This window comes from Nicotiana sylvestris, chromosome 2, assembly GCF_000393655.2.
Source record: "Nicotiana sylvestris chromosome 2, ASM39365v2, whole genome shotgun sequence".
Classification (NCBI taxonomy): Eukaryota; Viridiplantae; Streptophyta; class Magnoliopsida; order Solanales; family Solanaceae; genus Nicotiana; species Nicotiana sylvestris.
The window spans coordinates 29,345,815-29,366,402 of record NC_091058.1 but is presented as its reverse complement, the minus strand read 5'-3'; the positions used below and the strand labels follow the sequence as shown (position 1 = coordinate 29,366,402).

Below are 20,588 nucleotides of genomic sequence, written 5' to 3'. Positions count from 1 at the left end.
AAACCTCTCCGCAATCTGTTTGAATGTCATCCGTACCATGGTAGTGACAATCAATCCACGTGCAGACTTCAATAAGCCGTTGAATGACTCTGACACATTTGTAGTCAGGGCTCCCCATCGTCTGCCACCATCAACATGCAATGTCCACATGTGAAGCTCATGTCCCATCAGTCAAGTATAGGCTCGTGGATCTAACTGTTGGATCGCTTCCATGCGCCTCGTGAATTTGCACTGCTGGTGCTTAGTTGCAGCCATCTACATTAAATCATGTAAGGCCTTGTCGTGATATTTCTTCTGGAAATTGGCCTTCAGGTTCCTCACACACTAACAGTCGTATGCATAGGGTTCCTGTCATTCAGGCAAATGCCGTACAGAACTTAAAATACCACCATGCCGATCAGATATTAGACAAATACCTGAATGTTGTTTGACAACGTGCTGCTTCAAGTGATTCAAAAAAAAAACCGTCCACGTCTCTTCGATTTCATTAGCACAAATGGAAAAAGCTAGTGGAAATATTTGTCCGTTGGCATCTGCTGCAACTGCGATCAAAAGCTTAGTGTCATACTTTCCATAGACATGAGTACCATCTATGGAAATTACCGGACGGCAATGCACAAAACCATCAATTGCTGGTTTAAATGACCAGAACACATTGTTGAAAATATATTCCAATTTGTAGCATGGCCAGAGGCGCAGGTCCATACTTGCTAATTCCGCCCCCACCTTCACAGATCCAGTCATCGACTATTGAGATTTATACGTTTTGGTACTGCCGGGTTTCCCGACAGATGATCGGGAATCTCGTTCATCAAGCTGGCGGTCGGTACAGACCATACGCCGGGAGGCACGAGCCACTGGTATGTTTTTTTTGGAAACTAAACTTATAACTGTGATATAGCGTTCTATAATTAATATTTTAAATGTTGTGCAGACTATTGGTCATCATTTATTCTACCGGTTGGGACTGCAGATGTAGCAGCATGCTGACAATCCTGCAGTCACTGAGTATGGCTGACAAGACAATACACAAAATGTAGTATTGTACTGCGCTATACAAATTCAATTTTTCTAAAATGAAACAGCTTTTGTGCAGTCGGTTCAGCTTTACAGAACGACAAGATAACACACAAAACATAGTATTGTACCGCATTATACATATTCAATTTTACTGAAACGAAACAGCAATATCTTGATTTATCCTTTATTATCTTTTATTTTCATGTATGTTGCTTTAGTTATGGTTGTTGTGCTTTTATCTTTTCGAATATTATGTTATGAAATTTCAATCTTCATATTTATCTTCTTTACTAACACCAATAAGTTGAATGTTGGAACTACTATATCATCATCCCAATTCAAAAGGTCATTGTAAAAAATAAGATGTAACAAGATTGTGAAACATAATTTTGTTTGATAGATATTGCAACACACACAAATACAGACACTTATTACAAAAAATATTACGAAAACAAAACACTAGGTGTATCCTTGATAGTTGGGTACATTCAACGAACTTGTACCAGAAGCTGGATTACCACCGCCACCCACACCAGCTGAAGGACATTTACGAAGGTCGTGTCCTATTTGCGAGCATATGCCACATTTACGAGCATAAACGATATCACCAACATCCATTTGGTTCTGTATACGCGTTCTCTTTTGCACTTGCAGCTTGTGCAAATAGTCCTTGTTACACACCCTTTTAAATAGTTCCGGCGGCTAATAATGCTCAGCACCCAATGGCTGCAACTGCCCACTATATGTGTCTACGTATGCAGCAACACTGTATTGTCTATCAACATAGTTGGTTGCCCCTAAACCAACTTGTTGAAAGCACTTCATGGCATGTGCGCACGGCATGTGGTAGATGGTCCATTTCCCACATGAACACAACCTGATGGCTTCATTCACCTATCAAAAATACCCCGGTCATGATCGTATTGTAAATATGAATGCCAATATGCTCGCCTCTTGTACTTCTCAAATCTTCTCACCGGTATTGGCACAAATTGAACACCCCTATCCATCAATTCCGATATAGCTCTATGCCTTTCAACAAACCTCTCCGCAATCTATTTGAATGTCATCCGGACCATGGCAGTGACAGACAATCCACGTGCAGACTTCAATAAGCCGTTAAATGACTCCGATACATTTTTAGTTAGGGCTCTCCATCATCTGCCACCATCAACATGCAATGTCCATATGTGAAGCTCATGTCCCATCATCCAAGTATAGGCTCGTGGATCTAACTGCCGGATCACTTCCATGTGCCTCGTGAATTTGCACTATTGGTGCTCAGTTGCAACTATCCACATTAAATCATGCAAGGCCTTGTCGTGATATTTCTTCTAGAAATTGGCCTTCAGGTGCCTCACACAGTAACAGTGGTATGTATAGGGTTCTTGCCATTCAGGAAAATGTCGTACAAAACTTAAAATACCATAATGCCGACCAGATATTAGACAAATACCTGAACTGTTTGACAACGTGCTGCTTCAAGTAGTTCATAAAAAGCGTCCACGTCTCTTCGCTTTTATTGGCATAAATGGCAAAAGCTAGTGGAAATATTTGTCCGTTGGCATCTACTGCAACTGCGATCAAAAGCTTAATATCATACTTTCCATAGACATGAGTATCGTCAATGGAAATTACCGGACATCAATGCACAAAACCATCAATTTGCTGGTTTAAATGACCAGAATACATAGTTGAAAATATATTTTGATCTTTCCGAACTTCGCTCACGCCTCCATTCAACAACAATCCTAAGGTTAAAGTGCTTCAATATGGCCATGTACCTAGGTAGAGATGAAAATGACTTATCCCAGTCTCCATAAATAATTTTAAAAGCACGTTTGCGCCCGAGATATGCCTTTCTTTTGGTTATAGTACACTCATACTCCTGGTGGACGACTGTAATACACAATTTGATCTTTAACCTAATGGACACTTCCAAGTATGGAATCAATACAAGAGAAATGAAGTCTACATCCAAGCTGAAGTGATTCTCATTGAATGTGTTCATTTCACATGTGTGGATGCTAATATATTTACCCACTTTTCATAACCCTGAATTCTTCTTGCTGGCACGCAACATCCAGTGACAACCCATAAAGTCTCTATGGCATACAACCTTTTATACCTCCGTAGTTGACTCCCTTACCATCATTTCACGGCACTCTCTTATGCTGTAGATTTTTACAACCCTAATTATGCGAGCTTTATCGGGAAAATACATGCCCTTTGCCAGCACCGCTGGTCTAGACTCATTCCACATTGCTGATCGAAATTCATCAGCATCCCTTGTAAGGGCATCCACATCCGGCATACTTGGCAAATTATTAAAGTAGGGAATATTCCACTCATGAAACAACACGTGGGACTCGTACACTCTTGGTCTAACGGGAGGTGGAGGAGCATGCTCCCTCGTCAACTCAGGTTCGACATTCACTTCCTCCTCCTCATCACCCTCATTAGGGAAGGGTGTGTCATCTCCAGACTCATCAGCATTGTTGTCATAATCACTATTATCTTCCTGACTCTGCGCATCTGCCAAATCACGAGTGAATACGTCGTCTACGGGAAACTGTGTGAAGTCAGGAACATCAAGTTGCTCGTTTTCAATGAACAAAAAGAATAAAATGATAAGCTACTCAAATTGATAAATACTTTACATATAGCTATATCACTTCACTTACAAGTCGTACTGTGTTGACGTTCCATGATAGACAATTTCTTGTTGGTGATGACTCCCGGATGGACCACCGTAGTACAACACGCCAGAACTACGCATATTTCAACTAGGAGCGGGGTCATAACTTGTAAAATTCATATCCGGACGATACCCCTATGAAAAATATGAGTGTTAATACAAATCCAATTCAAACATAAAATAAACATCGCTAAAGCGTAGAAAATTGAAGTTTATCAGTCGTCTTGTGGATTATATAAAGTCGAAAAATTATTTCCTCGTTGCTCATTTGCCGGTGGTGTTAATTTTAAATCAAGGCAAGCTCTTTCATCAAGAATCTGTCCGGCAAAAACTGCTCATGAATAACCACCCGATGACTAGGGGTTATCCTTACTATGCACAACCTCATTATTGGAAACGTCTTCAACCTTGACGAATATTTCCAACAATTTTATTATAATAAATTCCCTATACTCATCCGGAATCCGCAAAAAATCTCTAAGAGTTTCATCATCTTCGATGTTAAACTCAAAATGATAAGCAAACCCATGAGGAGTCACAGAATACAGAAATATACTTGTTACTTTAAGGTTTACCGAATGTTTCCTCACACTCATTTTTTACGTAACAACGATACCAATTTATCGTATTCCATTATAAGCGGCAATTTAACATGACACTATGGAGGTGAACTATACCTCACAGAGTTATTCTCCATTACAACCTCACCCTCTCCCCCCCCCCCAATATAATGAAACCTTTATTTTTGGCTCTTCAAACATTATAAAAAAATGCTCGATAACAAGAAGAGAAGTATGAACGGAAGTTTGAAGAAAAGTTTTGAATGGATTTTCATAAAATCTTAACGCCTTTAAATAAGACAAGTCCTAACTTGGGGTGCAGAGTTTTTTTATGTAAAACACAGTATAATACCGCGTCTTTTAGTATAAATATAATGTTTAATCAAAAGTGACCAGGTTCAGCATGCTATAGGCTAGCTCCGCTTCCGGATGATTAGACTATCTACGTAAAACTAAAAACATGAATAGTTGACATATATATAACTGGGAGCATTTTTGTACCAAAGATTCGGCATTACAATTGTTATGCTTTGAGCTGTTTCGTTGACAACCATAGCTTTATATTTCTCCGTATGCTTCAAAGATTGAGAAAAAGCTTGTTGGAGTTTGTCACGACCCCAAACCCAACCCAGTCGTGATGTCGCCTCTCGTGAAGACAAGGCCAACTAACTCACTTTCAATTCACTTTAAGCAATTAAAATAATAACTACTAAGTCTTTAATCAGAAATAAAATCCTAAAATAAGCATTTAGCAGTATAATTTACGGAAATAAAAGTCAACACAGTCCGACATCAGGGTGTCACCAGTCATAAGCATCTAAAGTAATACTACCAGTCTAAAAGTCTTCTCCACTACTAAATAACTGAATCATAAAAAGAAATAATATAGAGGGAGGTTGCACTGGGCTGCGAATCGCCAAACAACTACCTAGTAAACCTCCGAAGATCTGCTGGGACTGTCAACCCTCAGTAGCAGGACCTGTAGCGCCTGAATCTGCACACAGAGGTGCAGGGAGTAAAGTGAGTACTTCCAACTCAGTGAGTAATAAGAATAAATGAAGACTGAACGATATAAAATCACGTTAAAACAACATTTAGCTATCAGAGGCATAACAAAATCAGTAATACAATTTAACGATGAAATCTCATAAAAACATATTTTTAAGCAGTCAACAATAGATAGAAAAAACAACTAGGAATGGTAAACACATAAGAACTGCCCCTCGAGCACAATAACATCAAATCATCCCCTCGGGCAATATCACAAAACAATACCAGCCCCTCGGGCTATATCTCATGTCACAATGGGTACCCGCTCTCACTAGGGGTGTGCAGACTCCTGGAGGGCCCCTTACGGCCCAAGCGCAATATCAAGCCATCTTGCGGCATCATAAACAGACTCTCTGCCTAATATCAATATCAAGCCACCTCGTGGCGTACAACCTCAGGCCCTCGACCTCATTATCATAATTAGTGTATCACTGTTGCGGCGTGCATCCCGACCCCAAAAGTATCTTCACAATACAGGCCCTCGGCCTTACTTAGTCAGAATCTCATAAGCCCTTTGCGCAATTGTAAAAATATGCAGCTCAGCTCAAAATATCTTTAAAACATCATTTAAGGTTTCTAAAACAGAATAACATAGCTGAGTTTTGAAAACATTGAAAGATCTAACATGACTGAGCATAAGTATAAAATCAAACAGTAAGGAAAATATTATTAACGATCCCCTAAGGGTTCAAACAGTTGGCACGAAGCCCAAATATGGCATTTAGCCCAAAGTATAATAATATCAAACAATTAGCTACCAAATATACAGAAAAATAGTCATTCGGGATGGACTAAGTCACAATCCCCAATGGTACACGACCCCACGCTCGTCATCTAGCGTGTGCGTCACCTCAACACAGCCGAACGTTGTATAATCCGGGGTTTCATACCCTCAGAAGAGCATTTAAAATTATTACTCACCTCGAACTAGCCCAAAAATCTACTCTGCAACACGCTTGCCTCTCGAACCAACTTCCGAGCGCTCCAAATCTACCAAGTTCAGATTTTTATCATCAAATTATGCTAACGAATAAATTCCAATTGAAAATATCGATTTTTAAGCACAAAACCCGAAGTCAGTCAGAAAACCCACCCCGGAACCGCGTCCCGAAACTGGAAAAACTTTATACCAAAATATTCTTCATCATCTCATGAGTCCGTATATATAAAGAACTCGAAAATAGGAGTTTGTTTGACCCCTCAAATCATCCCTAGAAGGTCTCATAATCTCAAGCCCTAACTCCACCTTTTTCTACTGCTTTTCATGAGTTAAACACTGATATTTTGTCCTTAATCACAAATAATCGAGTTTTAGGGTCCAAAATCCTTACCTCAATGAAGAACAATGATTTCCTCTCTTCAAAATCGCCTCAAAACTCTTTCCCCGTTCAAAAATGGTGTAAAAGGGTTTAATGGTCGCAAATGATTTATTTAAATACTGCTCACGCATTTTACTGTTCACCGAGTTACTGTTCACCCGAGTTAGTGTTCACCCGAGTACTGTTCACCCAAGTACTGTTCGCCCGAGTTACATTCATGTTGCTGTGAAAAAATGCAGCACCTTTTCTTCTAGTCTAAATTGATCTGTTAACCTTTCGAGATCCACCCGAGGCCCTCAGAAATCTCAACAAATATACCAACACGTCCCATAACATCATTCGAACCTAGTCGAGACTTCGAAACACCAAAAGCAACATCAAAACACCAAAATCACATCAAATTCAAGCCTATGAACTTTGAAATTCCTAAATTCCACCAACGGCGCCGAAACTATTCAAAACAACTCCGATTGACCTGGAATTTTGCAGACATATCCAAAATGACATTACGAACCTGTTCCAACTGTCGGAATTCTATTCCGACCCCGATAGCCTATTTTCCACTGTCGACCGGAAATCGCCAAAAACTAACTTTCGCCAATTCAAGCCTAATTCTACACCGGACATCACAAAAATATTTCGGACACACTCCTAAGTCCCAAATCACCTAACGAAGCTATCCCAGCCATAAAATTCGCATTCCGAGGCGTTTACCAATAAGTCAACTCTCGGTTGACTTTTCTAACTCTAAAGCTACTTTTAGAGACTAAGTGTCTCAAAACTTACCAAAACCATTTCGGATTCGATCCGACCAAACCGATACCACATAACATGGATAACCAAAGCATAAAGAAACAGAAATGGAAAAAACGGAGCGGCAACTCATGAGACGACTGGCCGGGTCGTCACAAAATTACTTTACAAAACTTGCTTCTTTCTTGTTTTTCTCTTTTAGACAAACAACTAGCAAAAGTTAGTTACCTAGGTTCTTCTCTAACCAAAGAAAACTTCTAAAATGTCATACTACCTACCATGAGATATTGAGATTTAAAATTTTGTTACTTGTTTAGGTTTTCTTATAACTTAGGTACAATTTTTTTTTTTTTTTTTGGTAATAACTTAGGTACAATTTGCATTGTAAGAGGAACGATATATCCACCAAAAGGGTGAATTGCCTGTTTTGAAATATAGAGAAAGTGAATAACGTAATTCTATTTGTTTGCTATTGGTTTGATATATTCACCAAAACGATATTTTGCTACAGTAAAATATAGGGTGACATCTTTTATTTATAGCTTGTTTGGCCAAAGTTTCTAAAATTAACTTATTTTGAAAAGTGTTTTTTTCTCAATAGTGCTTTTAAAAAGTATTTTTATTGATTAACAGTTTATATTTGGCTAATTGATTGAAAAACACTTTGGAGCAACAATTAATGTTTGACCAAACTTTTAAAAAGTGTTTCTAATTCTTCTCAAAATTGCTTTCTTTCAAAAGTATTTTTATAGCCTGACCAAGCTTCTCAAGATGCCAAGGGTTTTTTTTCTTCTTCCAAAAGCACTTTTTTTTGAGGTGTTTGTCCAAGCTATTTTGGGAAAAAAGTGCTTTTGGGAAGAAGTAGAAGAAGCAGAAAAAAGTAGCTCCTTCCTAAAAACAGAAGCAGTTTTGACTTTTCTTTTTATAAAAGATATCCTTAACAAAATATAGTATATACCAAAATAACCGTTAAACCTAATACTTAGGATATTAATGTATAAATATTTCTTCTTATTTTTAGGATAGCTTTCTAATATATAGTGACTTTAGGGGTGAATGCTTTTATATTTGTTGAATGATTTTTAATATATTTAACTTATATTAAAAGAATTAAGTGCTTTTTAATTTTATTTTCATATATTACTTAAATAAAATGAGAAGATTTAATTATTGCCTGTAATAACAAAAATGTGAGATTATTTATTTACTTATAATATTAACTATTAAGTAAATCTATTCATGTCCTTTTTCGTAATTTGATACTTAAAAGCACTTTCGGAAAAGCTTGGTCAAATACAAATTATTGCTCAAAAGTGCTTTTAGAGTGATTAGACAAACACAAACTGATTTTCTCCAAAAGTACTTTTTTCAAAAGCATTTTTGAAAAAAGTATTTCTCAAAATAAACTGATTTCTCTAACTTGGCCAAACAGGCTATTAGAAAGAAGATATTTTTTCTACTTCTCAAAAACTATTTTTGCTCCTGCAAGCACTTTGTTCCTTCTAAAAATTTGGTGGAACACCTTAACTTTTGGAAAAAGATATATATTTTTGGCGATAAAAATACTTTTGGCCAAATAGGCTATTAGACAGCTGAGTGATCCTCGTTATGAAGTACTTAACTTTCTGTTTAGACAAAAGTTATAAACCAAAACCTTGGAAACAATATTCAAATTTGTTTTTGTATGCAATATTATAGGATTAGAAAAAGAAAATGCCTTTAATTAACTCCACCAATTAAAACAAAATGAAAAACTATTCCCCATGAAAGGGCTAGTAGTACAAAACATAAGCCACGGGAGGACATGGACATGTCTATTTCAATGGCAGAGGTGATATTTCCAACTTTGTGTGTACTTAAACAGAGCTGAAGATAAAGACAATCCTTCAGTCTTCCATGTACTGCACCATTTCCTGCTAAGCCCTCATCTCTATCCAAATTCCAAAGCTTCTCTTCTTTTCACCTCTTCATCTTTTCCTCTCTCTCTCTCTCTCTCTCTCTCTCTCTCTCTCTCTCTCTCTTCCATACTGCTCACTCCATTTGCTGTTATATAATGGTGTCAAAATCTTGAAACAGCTCTACCATAACTGTATTCTCAAGTTTCTTATGTTGGTTAAAGGTTTACATTTTTTAGCAAAAAATGGCAGAAGATGGGGTATGGGGTTGGGCACCATCACCAAGTGGTTCAATGTACTTAACAAAGGATGATCATTGGACTCATTTTGACAACTCTGTTAATGCTGTTTCTTTTGGTTTTGTTGCCACTGCTATTCTCATCTCTATGTTCCTTATTATGGCTATTTTTGAAAGGTTCCTCAGACCACCCTCGCCGGATTTGACTCCCACCTCCCACCGCCGCCATGCTGATGTTGAGTCACAGTTAGGTTTCAACCCAAAACTTGGCTATTCTACCCCTAAAGTAAGTGTCTTTCTTGGAATTTTAGCTCAATTTCTTGTTTCTGAACTTTAATTTCATGTTTTCTTTATAACAATATTCTTCTGCTAAATGTCTGGTAGGTTATTTCTTGTTGCATTGACCATTCAGGGTTGCGTTCTGAATTTTTCATAGAAGTTTGCTGTTCTAGCTAATGTTAATTGTGAATTTGGTGAATTGAAAGTTGATTTTTAACCTTTCTTTTTTGCTTTACTTTAGTTATATAGGTGTTCTTTTTCTCTGTGCTTTGCATATATTTGTTCTAGCAATCTTCTTGGTTACTCCAAATTGTGTTCCCTGTTTATTTAAATGAAATCTGTATACCATATGAGAAAGGGCACACAGGTAGCTTTTTAGCAATGAAATTCCATATAATTGATGCATCTTCGTCATTTTCAGTCACTTGGAAAAGAATTGACAAGTTCTTTCTCCCATAAGAAAGAATTGAAATTCCATATAATTGATGCATCTTCGCCATTTCTTCCATCTCTTTTTCTCTCCTGTTTAAACTCTCGCTCATTATTGCTACTGTATATCAATTTCTTTTTTTGGGGGGGTGGGGTGGGCTAAGGTCAAAACCCCGTATGCTTTTTTGCAGAAACAGAGTAGAGTAAGTTACTCCTGCTACTTTCCAGCAGAAACCCAAGTTGTGAAGCTTATAAGACTTTTAAAGATTAAAAAATAAATTTTCTATTACTATATTAATTCGAAAATAATGTATTTGCATGTGCATGTTCCTCAGATAATGATACACGAAAAAACACTCCCATTGAATTAGTGTTTGAGCAATGGCCAATGGCCCCTCTACCATTAAAGAAGTTAGCTTTTCAGTTGGTCCCTGTTTAATGAGATCTGGGACTTTATGCCTACTTTGTTGATTTTTATGTATTAAGGCTTTGCTCCACCCCCTGGGGCCTGGCCCCTTTGTACATTAAATAGCCCATCACCAATTCACCACCAATGTTATTGATGCCCTCCATGTAATACTCCTTGACTTGAGACAGGCTGCCTTCCCTGAGAAAATCTTTGTTATTCTTGTTCCACTATCTCACATTTATATTATCTGTCTTTTGAGGTTTTTGCACTATTTCTTAAGAAATACATTCAATAGCCTTGACTTAAGAATATTTGTCTAAGCTATCTTTTATGTCTCATTAAACATTTCACTTAATTAGAACTTAAATAATTAGAATAGTAAGGGTAGATTTGAGGGAAAAGTACTGATAAATGACTTCTTGTGTTTTTAAAATGTCAAGTATTTGAAATAAATTAGTTTGCCAAAAGGACTATCGTTTCCCTCCTATATTACATGTATTATAGACAAATAGGTGCCTTGTGATTTCACAATGAACAACAACAAATCCAGTGTAACCTGCCACTACCCCTACCTTCAAGAAGGCAGATAGGTTATTTCTGAAAGATCCTCGACTACTTTCATAATGAACAATTTTTTATTTTTTTTAAAGGTTGCTGCTCTGCTTAGGGAGCTTAAGCATCTCAGCAAATTTTTTCCAAATTGCTAAGCTATAACATCAGATGATTTTTTTTTTCTCTAGTAAGAAAAGCGATACCGCAAGTTTTTTCCTTTATTGGGAAATTTGTCCTCTTTCTCTTAATCCTAGTGCCTTTTTAGTGATGGAATTTTTAAAATGATTTGTCCATTGTTAGTGTCTACTAATAGTTCTTACAGATACACATACAGGCTTAATATGCTAAACCTGCTTCATTGGGGGATTTCTATGTGCTGGAAAGCACTCATATTTATACCCCATAAAATAAAATACTCAGCCCTGGACCCCAACAGTTAAACACAATGTGAAACGTAGACAAATGATAGGTACTTGGACTTCCACAAATAACATTGGAAAATGAAATGTTGAAAAATAATTAAGTGCAGCAGAAGGTATCATGTTGTATTATCATAGTGATGTTCAGAGCTGGGTTGGCCTACAATTATTGTGTGTTTTAGTGCCCTATAAAAGCAACAATTATTTAGCTGTTATTTGTTGTTTGATTGGTATATAGAGAATCCTTTGACAATATGACATGGATGTCTATTTCTTCTTGTTCCTTGCTTCCAGCAGAAAATGCACGCATACGTATACAAGATCAAACACCTTGGATAACATAACTAAAGAATGTGAAAACTTTGAAATAACAGTAAGGATATCTGAACGTACAGGATTGTCTTCTCCATCTTGCTCGGCTCTCAAACCCCTCCAACAAAATGGGAAGATACAAAGGGGGAGACAATAACCTGAATATAGTCGAATCATAGCTGAACTCAGTTTTTGACAATCCAAGAGATGACTGCTTCTGTTTTACCATTACCATACATGACATGCATTCATTTAGACAAGATCAGTTAGTACATAGCTTGTGATAACTCTGAGAAAACTTGAATGATCTGATATTAGTGAGGAAGAAAAAGAATTAAGCATGTCTAATTTATCTAGCAATGATTCGAGTGCTTGAACTCAGAAGAGACATCCTATCCTGTCAAATGTCTCGTTCTGCTTTAAGACAAGTCTATCACTTGCTCGGTGACTCAATGTAGTAAATTTTCCAAATAAGTTTTAATAATGTGATTATTGATTAGCTGACAGAGAGAGCTTGATAAAATGTGATAATGTCTAGTATAAGTTGCAATTTGATCTGTGTCTCTTATCATCTAGTTTACTTTCTACTGCAACGCGGTTGTTTTCTAGCAGGAGGCTAGTTGTTTGGATTCACTCTTCTTAAGGCCAATGGTTCATGAGGTAGTACATATATACCATGTTAAAACCTTTGCTTGCTTCTGCAGGTATCTACAAATGCAAGAGAAGTTTCAGTGTTGATGCCAGGAGATGACATCCCAACTTTTATTGCTAATCCTGCTCCTGTACCTTGTCAACCGGAACGAAATCCGTGGCCTCCCCATCAGCAAAGTCGTTTAATCTGTGTCACGAACTCCAACTCAAACGTGTCGTCCTAGCTCTTCTTAACCAGATGGTGCAGATATCAGAAATGCCAATTTCTATGGTATTATGAAGGGTACCTGAGCATATATTTTGAGTTTCCAGTTGGGTTTTTGGTTTATGTACATAGAATTTAGACATTGATTTCTCATCTGGTTAGCTCTTCTTTGTACCCAAAGCTTCAGTAGAAAAATAGCTAAAGAGGCTTTAGCTTGTTTATGTTGTCAATCTGTTCCATTCTCGAGTCTTGAATTGTCCAAAATTGGAATGGATATAATTGGCCTTTAACATAGTAGTTCATGGATTCATGAGTTGGAAAAAGAACTTCTCAAGTTATATATCATGGCTACTCTAATTTATGAGCAAACCTAGCATCAGAGAGGAAATATTCTTGTCTGATTCAAGTTTTTTATTGCCTTTATATTGCCCTTAAATCCTAACAGTTTTATCATGGGAAAATTTCACATTAGAATAATTGAGCTACCTACTTTTCAATTTTATAGCCCATATTTCAATTTACAACCAACCAGCCCAAAAATAATAAGCTAAGATTTAACATCCACCTCCAATAGACTCTCAAAATTACTATTTAATTTTTAAAAAAGATTGCACAAACTTTTAAGTTAATTTTTGAATCAGTAACTATGACTCAAATATTAGTTCAACAAACCAAATCTATTTGGGTGGTGAAAATTAGATTTTTAACAAGCTTAAATATGTGAGTTTAAATTCTGAATTTAATTTTGTGAGAAATTTGGATGAGTATTATTTAGACTTGTTAGAAATAGTATAAGAAAGTTGTATATAAAATTTGAAGTCATTTAATGGAGATTCAGACTGGTTTTGAATAAGAATTGCAACTGAAAATCGTGACTTCGTCTTCTTCCTTGCATCTTTTCTGAAATTTAACTCAAATTTTGCTCCAATCTACTCCAAATCACTTCAAATTTAAATTTTGAACTCCTTTTGATATTTTCAGTCAATTGGAACAACACCCAATCCAAACAACTAACAAACTCAAAACATTCTATTTTCGAAAGCAAAGCTTTGAATGACCTTCAATGGTGAACTTCTATTCTTCAATTTTTTTACATTGCAACAGTAATGGTGAACGACACTTTGAAGCATATGTAAAAGATGTGAGAAGAAGAGAGAGTGATAGTAATGGTTGAGATCATAGATTTAACTCCATAGCTTTTAGAAACAACGGTTGTAAGAACACAAATTTTGAATTTGCAAGAGCTATTGTTTTCAAAATATGTACAATATGGGCTAGGTCGGGTAAAACTTAAAAACATGACCATTTTTTATTACAGTGTGAAGCCGTATTTTCTTGTAATTCTTTCTTTCATGATTGCATAATTTGCACTATTTCTACCCCAGAACTCTATTGAATCCAAATATCGTTAGCTGCAAATTTTCCACAAAATATAGTCCAGACTTTTGCTTTTTTTAAAAGGGTGCACACAGATTTGGAAAAAAATCGCCTTTTACAAATTGCTACTTTGGGCTATTTCAAGAATAACTTGTAGTCCACTACCAGATGGACAAAAGCTCTCCATTCGGGGAGGTGGGTCGACGAGACGAATTAGGAATCCATTAGTTAAATAATCACTTAACTATTTGAAAAGTTATCTAACTATTTCTACACCTCTCAAAAAGTCACTAGGTAGATTTCTCAAACTTTCAGTTGCTAAATACATATTTTACTCTCTAAATTATTAATTTTTACCTTTTTTTTAGTACTTTTCTAATATTATAATTTTTTCCTCTTTTTGCTCTATACGATGCACTTACCTATAGAACAAAATAAATCTTATTTACACAGTAAAAAATGAATAAAAAAATTCAGGCATATAGAATGTTAGAATTTTCAATTATATATAATGTATATTAAAAATATACTTCTATTTTGAATAGTATTTTATATTACACGCATAGAGTAATTAAATTACACTAGCAATATTATTTTACCGTGCTTAATTATTTTATTCAAAAATTTCAGGTGCTTAAACTCTTATTTTATAACTCAAACATAACTTTTAATACAGTATTTATGTAATTAAAAAAAATCTCATAAAAAGTATACACACAACTCGCGTACAATAAAACTAGCTAGATAATAGTTTAAGTAGAGGTATAAAAGGATTGGGCCAAATTCGTCATAAAATCAGTAGCTCAACTACAATTTACCCGATCCAAAGTTCAAATGTCGCTGCATTATCCCAAAAAATACTTTCCTACAGTTTGCATTTTGCAACTGCTTTTATTTTAGTTGCGATTACTTAGTATTTTGTTCCAGCATTATACATGCCTGTTAATTTTTTATTTTTTTAACTTTAGAAATAGTAAGATTTATTTATGAATTGAAAAACCGTGTCATATTTCTTCCTCTTAATTCTTTCTTTTGTTTTCTTTTAATCTCTAAGTAAACCCTTCAATTGTTGAAATGACTTATATAACAAAGTAAACAAATATCATACAGTTTAAACCGTTTGTTTTTTTTCTCTTTCTTTTTTACTATTTTTTATGAGATTTATGAGCAGATTTCACAATCATATCTCAAAATTGACATCCATAATATTATCTTTCCATATCTCAATTTTGCAACAGCACTGCAGACTGCAGTGTGCAGCTAGCTTGCGCCCAAAATGAAAATTGTTTAGGGAACACTGAAAAGGTCCTTTAGGCCAAGTCAATTTCATAGCCATTTGTCTGCCAAGGGTAAAGACGAAGAAGAAATGGGTGACACTGCCTTCTACATTGACATTGGAATCTATTGCTGAATTTGCAACAAATTGACAAATTATAGTAACGGCTGCATCTTTTTCAGGAGTAATATAATAAATAGAAAATATGGACCACTATATAGTCCAATTGATGTGTTACTAGACACTAACGGCTATAAACGGGATTTTGCCTCCTCTTCTGAAATTCAATTGACAGCCAACAAACTGTATTGCCTCTTTTGCCCTTTACATGAGGAAATTTACTCAGTTTTCCTTCTTTCACTTCCTTTCCAAACATAGAGTAGTCGGGGGCCGTTGTATTATGTGTTACAACTTCATGGACGTTTGATTGTTTTTTTGGTTGAAACAATGGCGGGTCTAATGCAAAAGCGGATCCAACATTTAAATTTTACGGTTCAACGTTTAAGATTCTTAGCATTGAACCCATTATATTTTTAAGATTATGGGTTCAATCTACTATTTGTTGTAATTTTAATGGATTTTTACAAATTAGTCCAAGGCTGTTCAGCTTGTAGGAATATATTATTAAATGTTATTTATTTATTTTTTAATTTATGTAAATATAACACCACTTACAAAAAAAAGTTTTGCATGTCCCCCTAGGTATATGGTTAGAAATTTAGCGAGTATTTTCTTCGAGAATTCATTCATTTGTTTATTCTTTGACAATTGTATTAACCTACTTTTCTGTATTGGACAAATTTTGCTTGGTCATTTTGGTGGTATAGTTACTATTAGAAATGTATTGTCAAGTACTGAAGGTATAGTTGTGATAAATATGGTACATCAAAGTTACTTTCAATCCTTTCTTGTGAACCCCATTTACAGTTTAGTTGGGAGACATGGTGAGAAACCAATATGTACATGCAGATTTGGTCAAAGTTTCCCATTGCCCTAACCAATAGTCTGCAGCCATAAATACTACAATCTCATCAAAATCTCAACAACTAGCTATTTGCTTCATTCCCTTTACTTTCACATGTATCTTTCAATGGCCCTTTCTCCTTTTATAAACAACTTGCCAAAAAACAATAGTCACATTTGAGTCCAAAATATTTCAATACAAGGTAGTCTAGTACTCTACACAGTACTAGTCATAGATCAATTTTCATTGGCCAAATACATATACAACCCATCCAACTTGGCACCACTTTTCATTTTGGCACTTTATCTCTATCTTGTTTCATTTTGGCCCTCCAACTCTATTTTTTATGTTTCACTTTAATACAAAAGCTGAAACCAGTACAAAAAATATAGCGCGTGTGTATATACAAATCTGAGGTATAATAAATGTCTATTAAATGTCACTTGATTTTTTCATCCATGTCAAACGGGATAATACTAAAATACCCGAACCGATCATATTTTTTGTGGGTTTATTTCATCTAAACGGGCCATGTATGAAATTGGCAGATGAAAACTTTGGAACTTAGAGAACGAAGACGGGGCAACAGTGGATGAAAAAATACGGTCGGGTTCAGGTATTTTAGTATTGACCCGTTTGACATGGATGAAAAAACTAGGCGGCAATATTTAATTGAATATTTATTATTCCTCATATTTGTGTATACACACGCGCTATATTTTTTGCACTGGTTTCAGCTTTTGTGTTAAAATAGAATTGGAAGGCCAAAATGGAAAATATAAAATAGAGCTGGAAGGCCAAAATGAAACAAGGTAAAAATAAAGTGCCAAAATAAAAAATGGTGTCAATTGAAGTTGTTGGATATGTATTTGGCCATTTTCATTAGGTTAGAAGGTGGAGTACTAACAATCATGCAGAGAGTTTTTTTTCAAAGAGATAAAGACAACACTCAAACCGCAGGTAGGTTCTTTGTACATCAGAATGTGTGAAGGAAATGAAGAAAGCTGACAGCCACAGCATCCAAAAGCAGCCCATAAAGACATATGATCAGTCTTCTTTGATTGAACTGTTACCAATTATTGTATTGGAATTTAATCCACAGTCATACTAACAGTTGTCAATTTAATAACACCTACCACTTTTTCACCTCTCCCTTTCAAAAAAGTACAAAGAAAGAAAAAGAAAAGAATACATTCCATTGCTCTAAATCAAAATACACAACAACTCGTTAAAATCCTACAAGTAGGATCTGGAGAGGATAGAGTGTACATAGATCTTATCCCTACCCCGAAGGAATAGATATGTTGTTTCCGAGAGACCCTCAACTCAAAAAGACGAAAATTGACAATAGAATTCGATGACAACAACAAAAATCAGAAAGATAAAATAAACATAGTAGGAAACAGAAAATAGATGAAAAATCAGTAACAATAGTAATAGAGCCATAGTACTATGAAAAAAATGGAATAACTCTAACTCTAAATACACTAATTAAGTTCAATTTCGAACAAGTTAGCAGTTAGTTATATTAATCTTCATTGTTTATGTCGCTTTACTGAAACTCATCTCACTATACAAAAAATTACAATTTCTAGTACTAGCAGTTCTTTTACATTTTCTACTAGAATATAAGTGGGCGTTGTAAGAATTGTAAAATTTCAAAAAAAAAAATGAAAAAAAAATGTCAAGTGGAAATGTTACTTGAAAATTAGAGTTGTGTTTGGACATAAATATAATTTTGGGTTGTTTTTGAAGTTTTGTGAGTGATCTGAGTGAAAATTTGAAAAATAACTTTTTTGGAGTTTTCAAAATTTTCGATAAAATCCAAAATGTATTTTCAAGTGAAAACTAGAAATTTAATGACCAAACGGTGATTTCGAAAAAAAATAAAATTTTCTTTTGTCCAAATGGGCTCTAAATCTCTGACAAAACTAAAAAACTGTTAACAAGCATTGAACGTAAAGTAAATATATTAGTATGACTAAAACGTAATCTTAACTAATTGATATTGCCTATACAAAAAAATTTTCTTTCTTTCGCGCGCGATGCTATAGATATATATATGAATATACGAATAATACGATAAACCTAGATGGTGGGGCTCGATCTTATAATCACATGAAATAATAATGCATGTAGAGTAATAGTGTGACAACCCATGACTGCTGTTGGGGAAAAAGGTGTGAGCTCGGGAGTCGGGAATCCAATCCAAGCAACGCCAGGTTCCAGTTGGAAATTCACCCTGAGTAATGATTGACATAATTATTTATTTTTTTTTCGTATTTGGTGGCATAATTACGTGCAATAAAACCTATTATTATATTTTTTATTAGTATCATACTTATATAGCATAGGAAGTCAATCTTATAAATATTTTAAGTTTTAAATGCTAAAGTTTCAGAAACTTATCTATCAAAGTTTTAAATGTCACGTTTAAACAATTCAATGGGACACTTATTGTGCCGCCAAATTAGTTAGAATCTTTTTATGTGTCACAGAGATTTAAATATATATAGTGCACATCCAACATTTTGTTTGGACAAATTTTGAAAGAAACTTTTTTGAAAGTTGAAGACATGATTTGCTAGTTGTATTCTTTTGAAGATTTGTGAGTGTTTTATGAATGGAGGAAGAGTTATAAGAACAACTCCCATGCACACTTTGCACATAATTAAAATATATTTAAACTTTTGAAAGTGACATTATTATTCAAAAAGTAACTATGGTTTTTGCAACATCAAAAGAAATGCAGGATTTGATGCCGCAAAGTTTATTCTTATTATTGACGTATGATGTTTGAAATTAATCATCTCTTTTGCATCTTTAATTGAGATTTATATTAAAACATTACATATTTTATATTATTTGCAAGATCTGAGTTTTTAGTAAAAGAAAAAGTACAGATTCTTTTAACAAACCATTTTTTTTCTTTTGGCTAGATAGATTCTTTTAGCCTTCCGGAATGTCCATTTGAGCAATTAATATTAAAATTAATTTCAGAGTGTTTAGGCATATAGTAAAAGGGAGAGATAGAGAGAGACAACATCAAGTAAATGTCAAAATCTAACATTATAGTAGTAACTTTTTACCAAAGATTACATCATTAAACTACCAACGCATTATATATTTATTTTTTCACAGGAAAATAAAACATTCCAAGGACACAAGTGGATTTTCAAGTGATTCATTTTCACTTGTCGGTGGCCACTTGTTTTCTCCATTCCCATCTCTTTCCTCCATCTTCCGGGTCCGATCACCCAGTTCGGATCTCACTCTTCCCGGCGACTTACCCGTTTTCCTCACCGACGGGCTCCTCCCTATGCCCGACCCGAATCCTCCACTCTCCGTCCTCATCGCCGGTGACCTCGATCTCCTACCAGAACATTCCCCGTTATCCTTCCTCGGACCCCGAGAATCTCTTCCTGCTCTGACCCGACCAGGAGACGGGTCACATCTTCTCGCAGGCGAGCTCCCAACATTTCTTCTCAACTCTCCCTGAAAAGAACCGTTCCGGTACTTGGCCGGTGACATCTGCCGGACTTCAGTGGCATCATCTTCAGTTGTTGTGTATCGTTTATCTGTTAATGTTGTTGTAGTTGAAATGGTGTCGCTGCAGATCTCGGATACTTCTTCCGAGAGATCATGATCATGACGAGAGTGGTGGTTGAAGTTAGGAATGCTAGGTTTCTTCAAAATGTGATCTTTATGGGGTTTTTGTTCCATAGTATTGGGAAAATATGAGATGGGAGAGGATTTCTTGGGTATAGTTGGAGTTTCAGAAAGCACTTCTTTGACTGTCTCTTCTTCGCTCTGTTGTGAAGAATTGGATATAGTGGGAGGTACTCTATTGTGGTTGTCACTGCTAACACAACAACCCATTTTTGGTAGCTAAAGTAAAGCCTGTAATGAGTAAATTAGAATCTTTGTTACTTCATTGTGTGACAGTTGCTATGGCGAAAACAATGGGGAAAGTTTAGGTGTTGTAGTTTCTATTCTGTTTCGACACAGTATAAAAGGAAGAGAGCTTTTGGATGGTAAAATGTGGTTGGAATCTGGGGTTAAAGAGAAGGAGGGGAGACGGAGAGTAATGAGTCAATGAAGTGAGAATTCATCTGGCGGAAGAAATGGTTTTCCTTTAATATAGCAGGAGGTGGGGGTGGCCCCAAAAATAAATATAAGCGA

The 20,588-nt window shown here is 35.5% G+C and overlaps 2 protein-coding genes across 2 annotated transcripts; one reads left to right on the top strand and one right to left on the bottom strand.

Annotated features, from left to right (window-relative positions):
- Positions 1-9,204: 9,204 nt before the first annotated feature.
- LOC104231641 (uncharacterized protein At5g65660-like) lies at positions 9,205-13,158 on the top strand. The gene is made up of 2 exons (XM_009784671.2): positions 9,205-9,819; positions 12,638-13,158. Exons 1-2 carry the CDS (start codon positions 9,541-9,543, stop codon positions 12,806-12,808), a joined length of 450 nt encoding a protein of 149 aa, XP_009782973.1. The 5' UTR covers positions 9,205-9,540; the 3' UTR covers positions 12,809-13,158.
- A 6,383-nt stretch (positions 13,159-19,541) lies between these two features.
- Positions 19,542-20,285, bottom strand: LOC104237372 (uncharacterized). The gene has a single exon (XM_009791512.2). The coding sequence runs from the start codon at positions 20,283-20,285 to the stop codon at positions 19,542-19,544; it is 744 nt and encodes a 247-aa protein (XP_009789814.1).
- Between the last annotated feature and the right edge of the window lie 303 nt (positions 20,286-20,588).

Coding starts and splice junctions, on each gene's coding strand:
- LOC104231641 (XM_009784671.2), top strand. CDS start 9,541: ATGGCAGAAGATGGGGTATGGGGTTGGGCACCATCACCAAGTGGTTCA. Junction 9,820..12,637: donor TTGGCTATTCTACCCCTAAA/GTAAGTGTCTTT, acceptor TTGCTTCTGCAG/GTATCTACAAATGCAAGAGA.
- LOC104237372 (XM_009791512.2), bottom strand. CDS start 20,285: ATGGGTTGTTGTGTTAGCAGTGACAACCACAATAGAGTACCTCCCACT.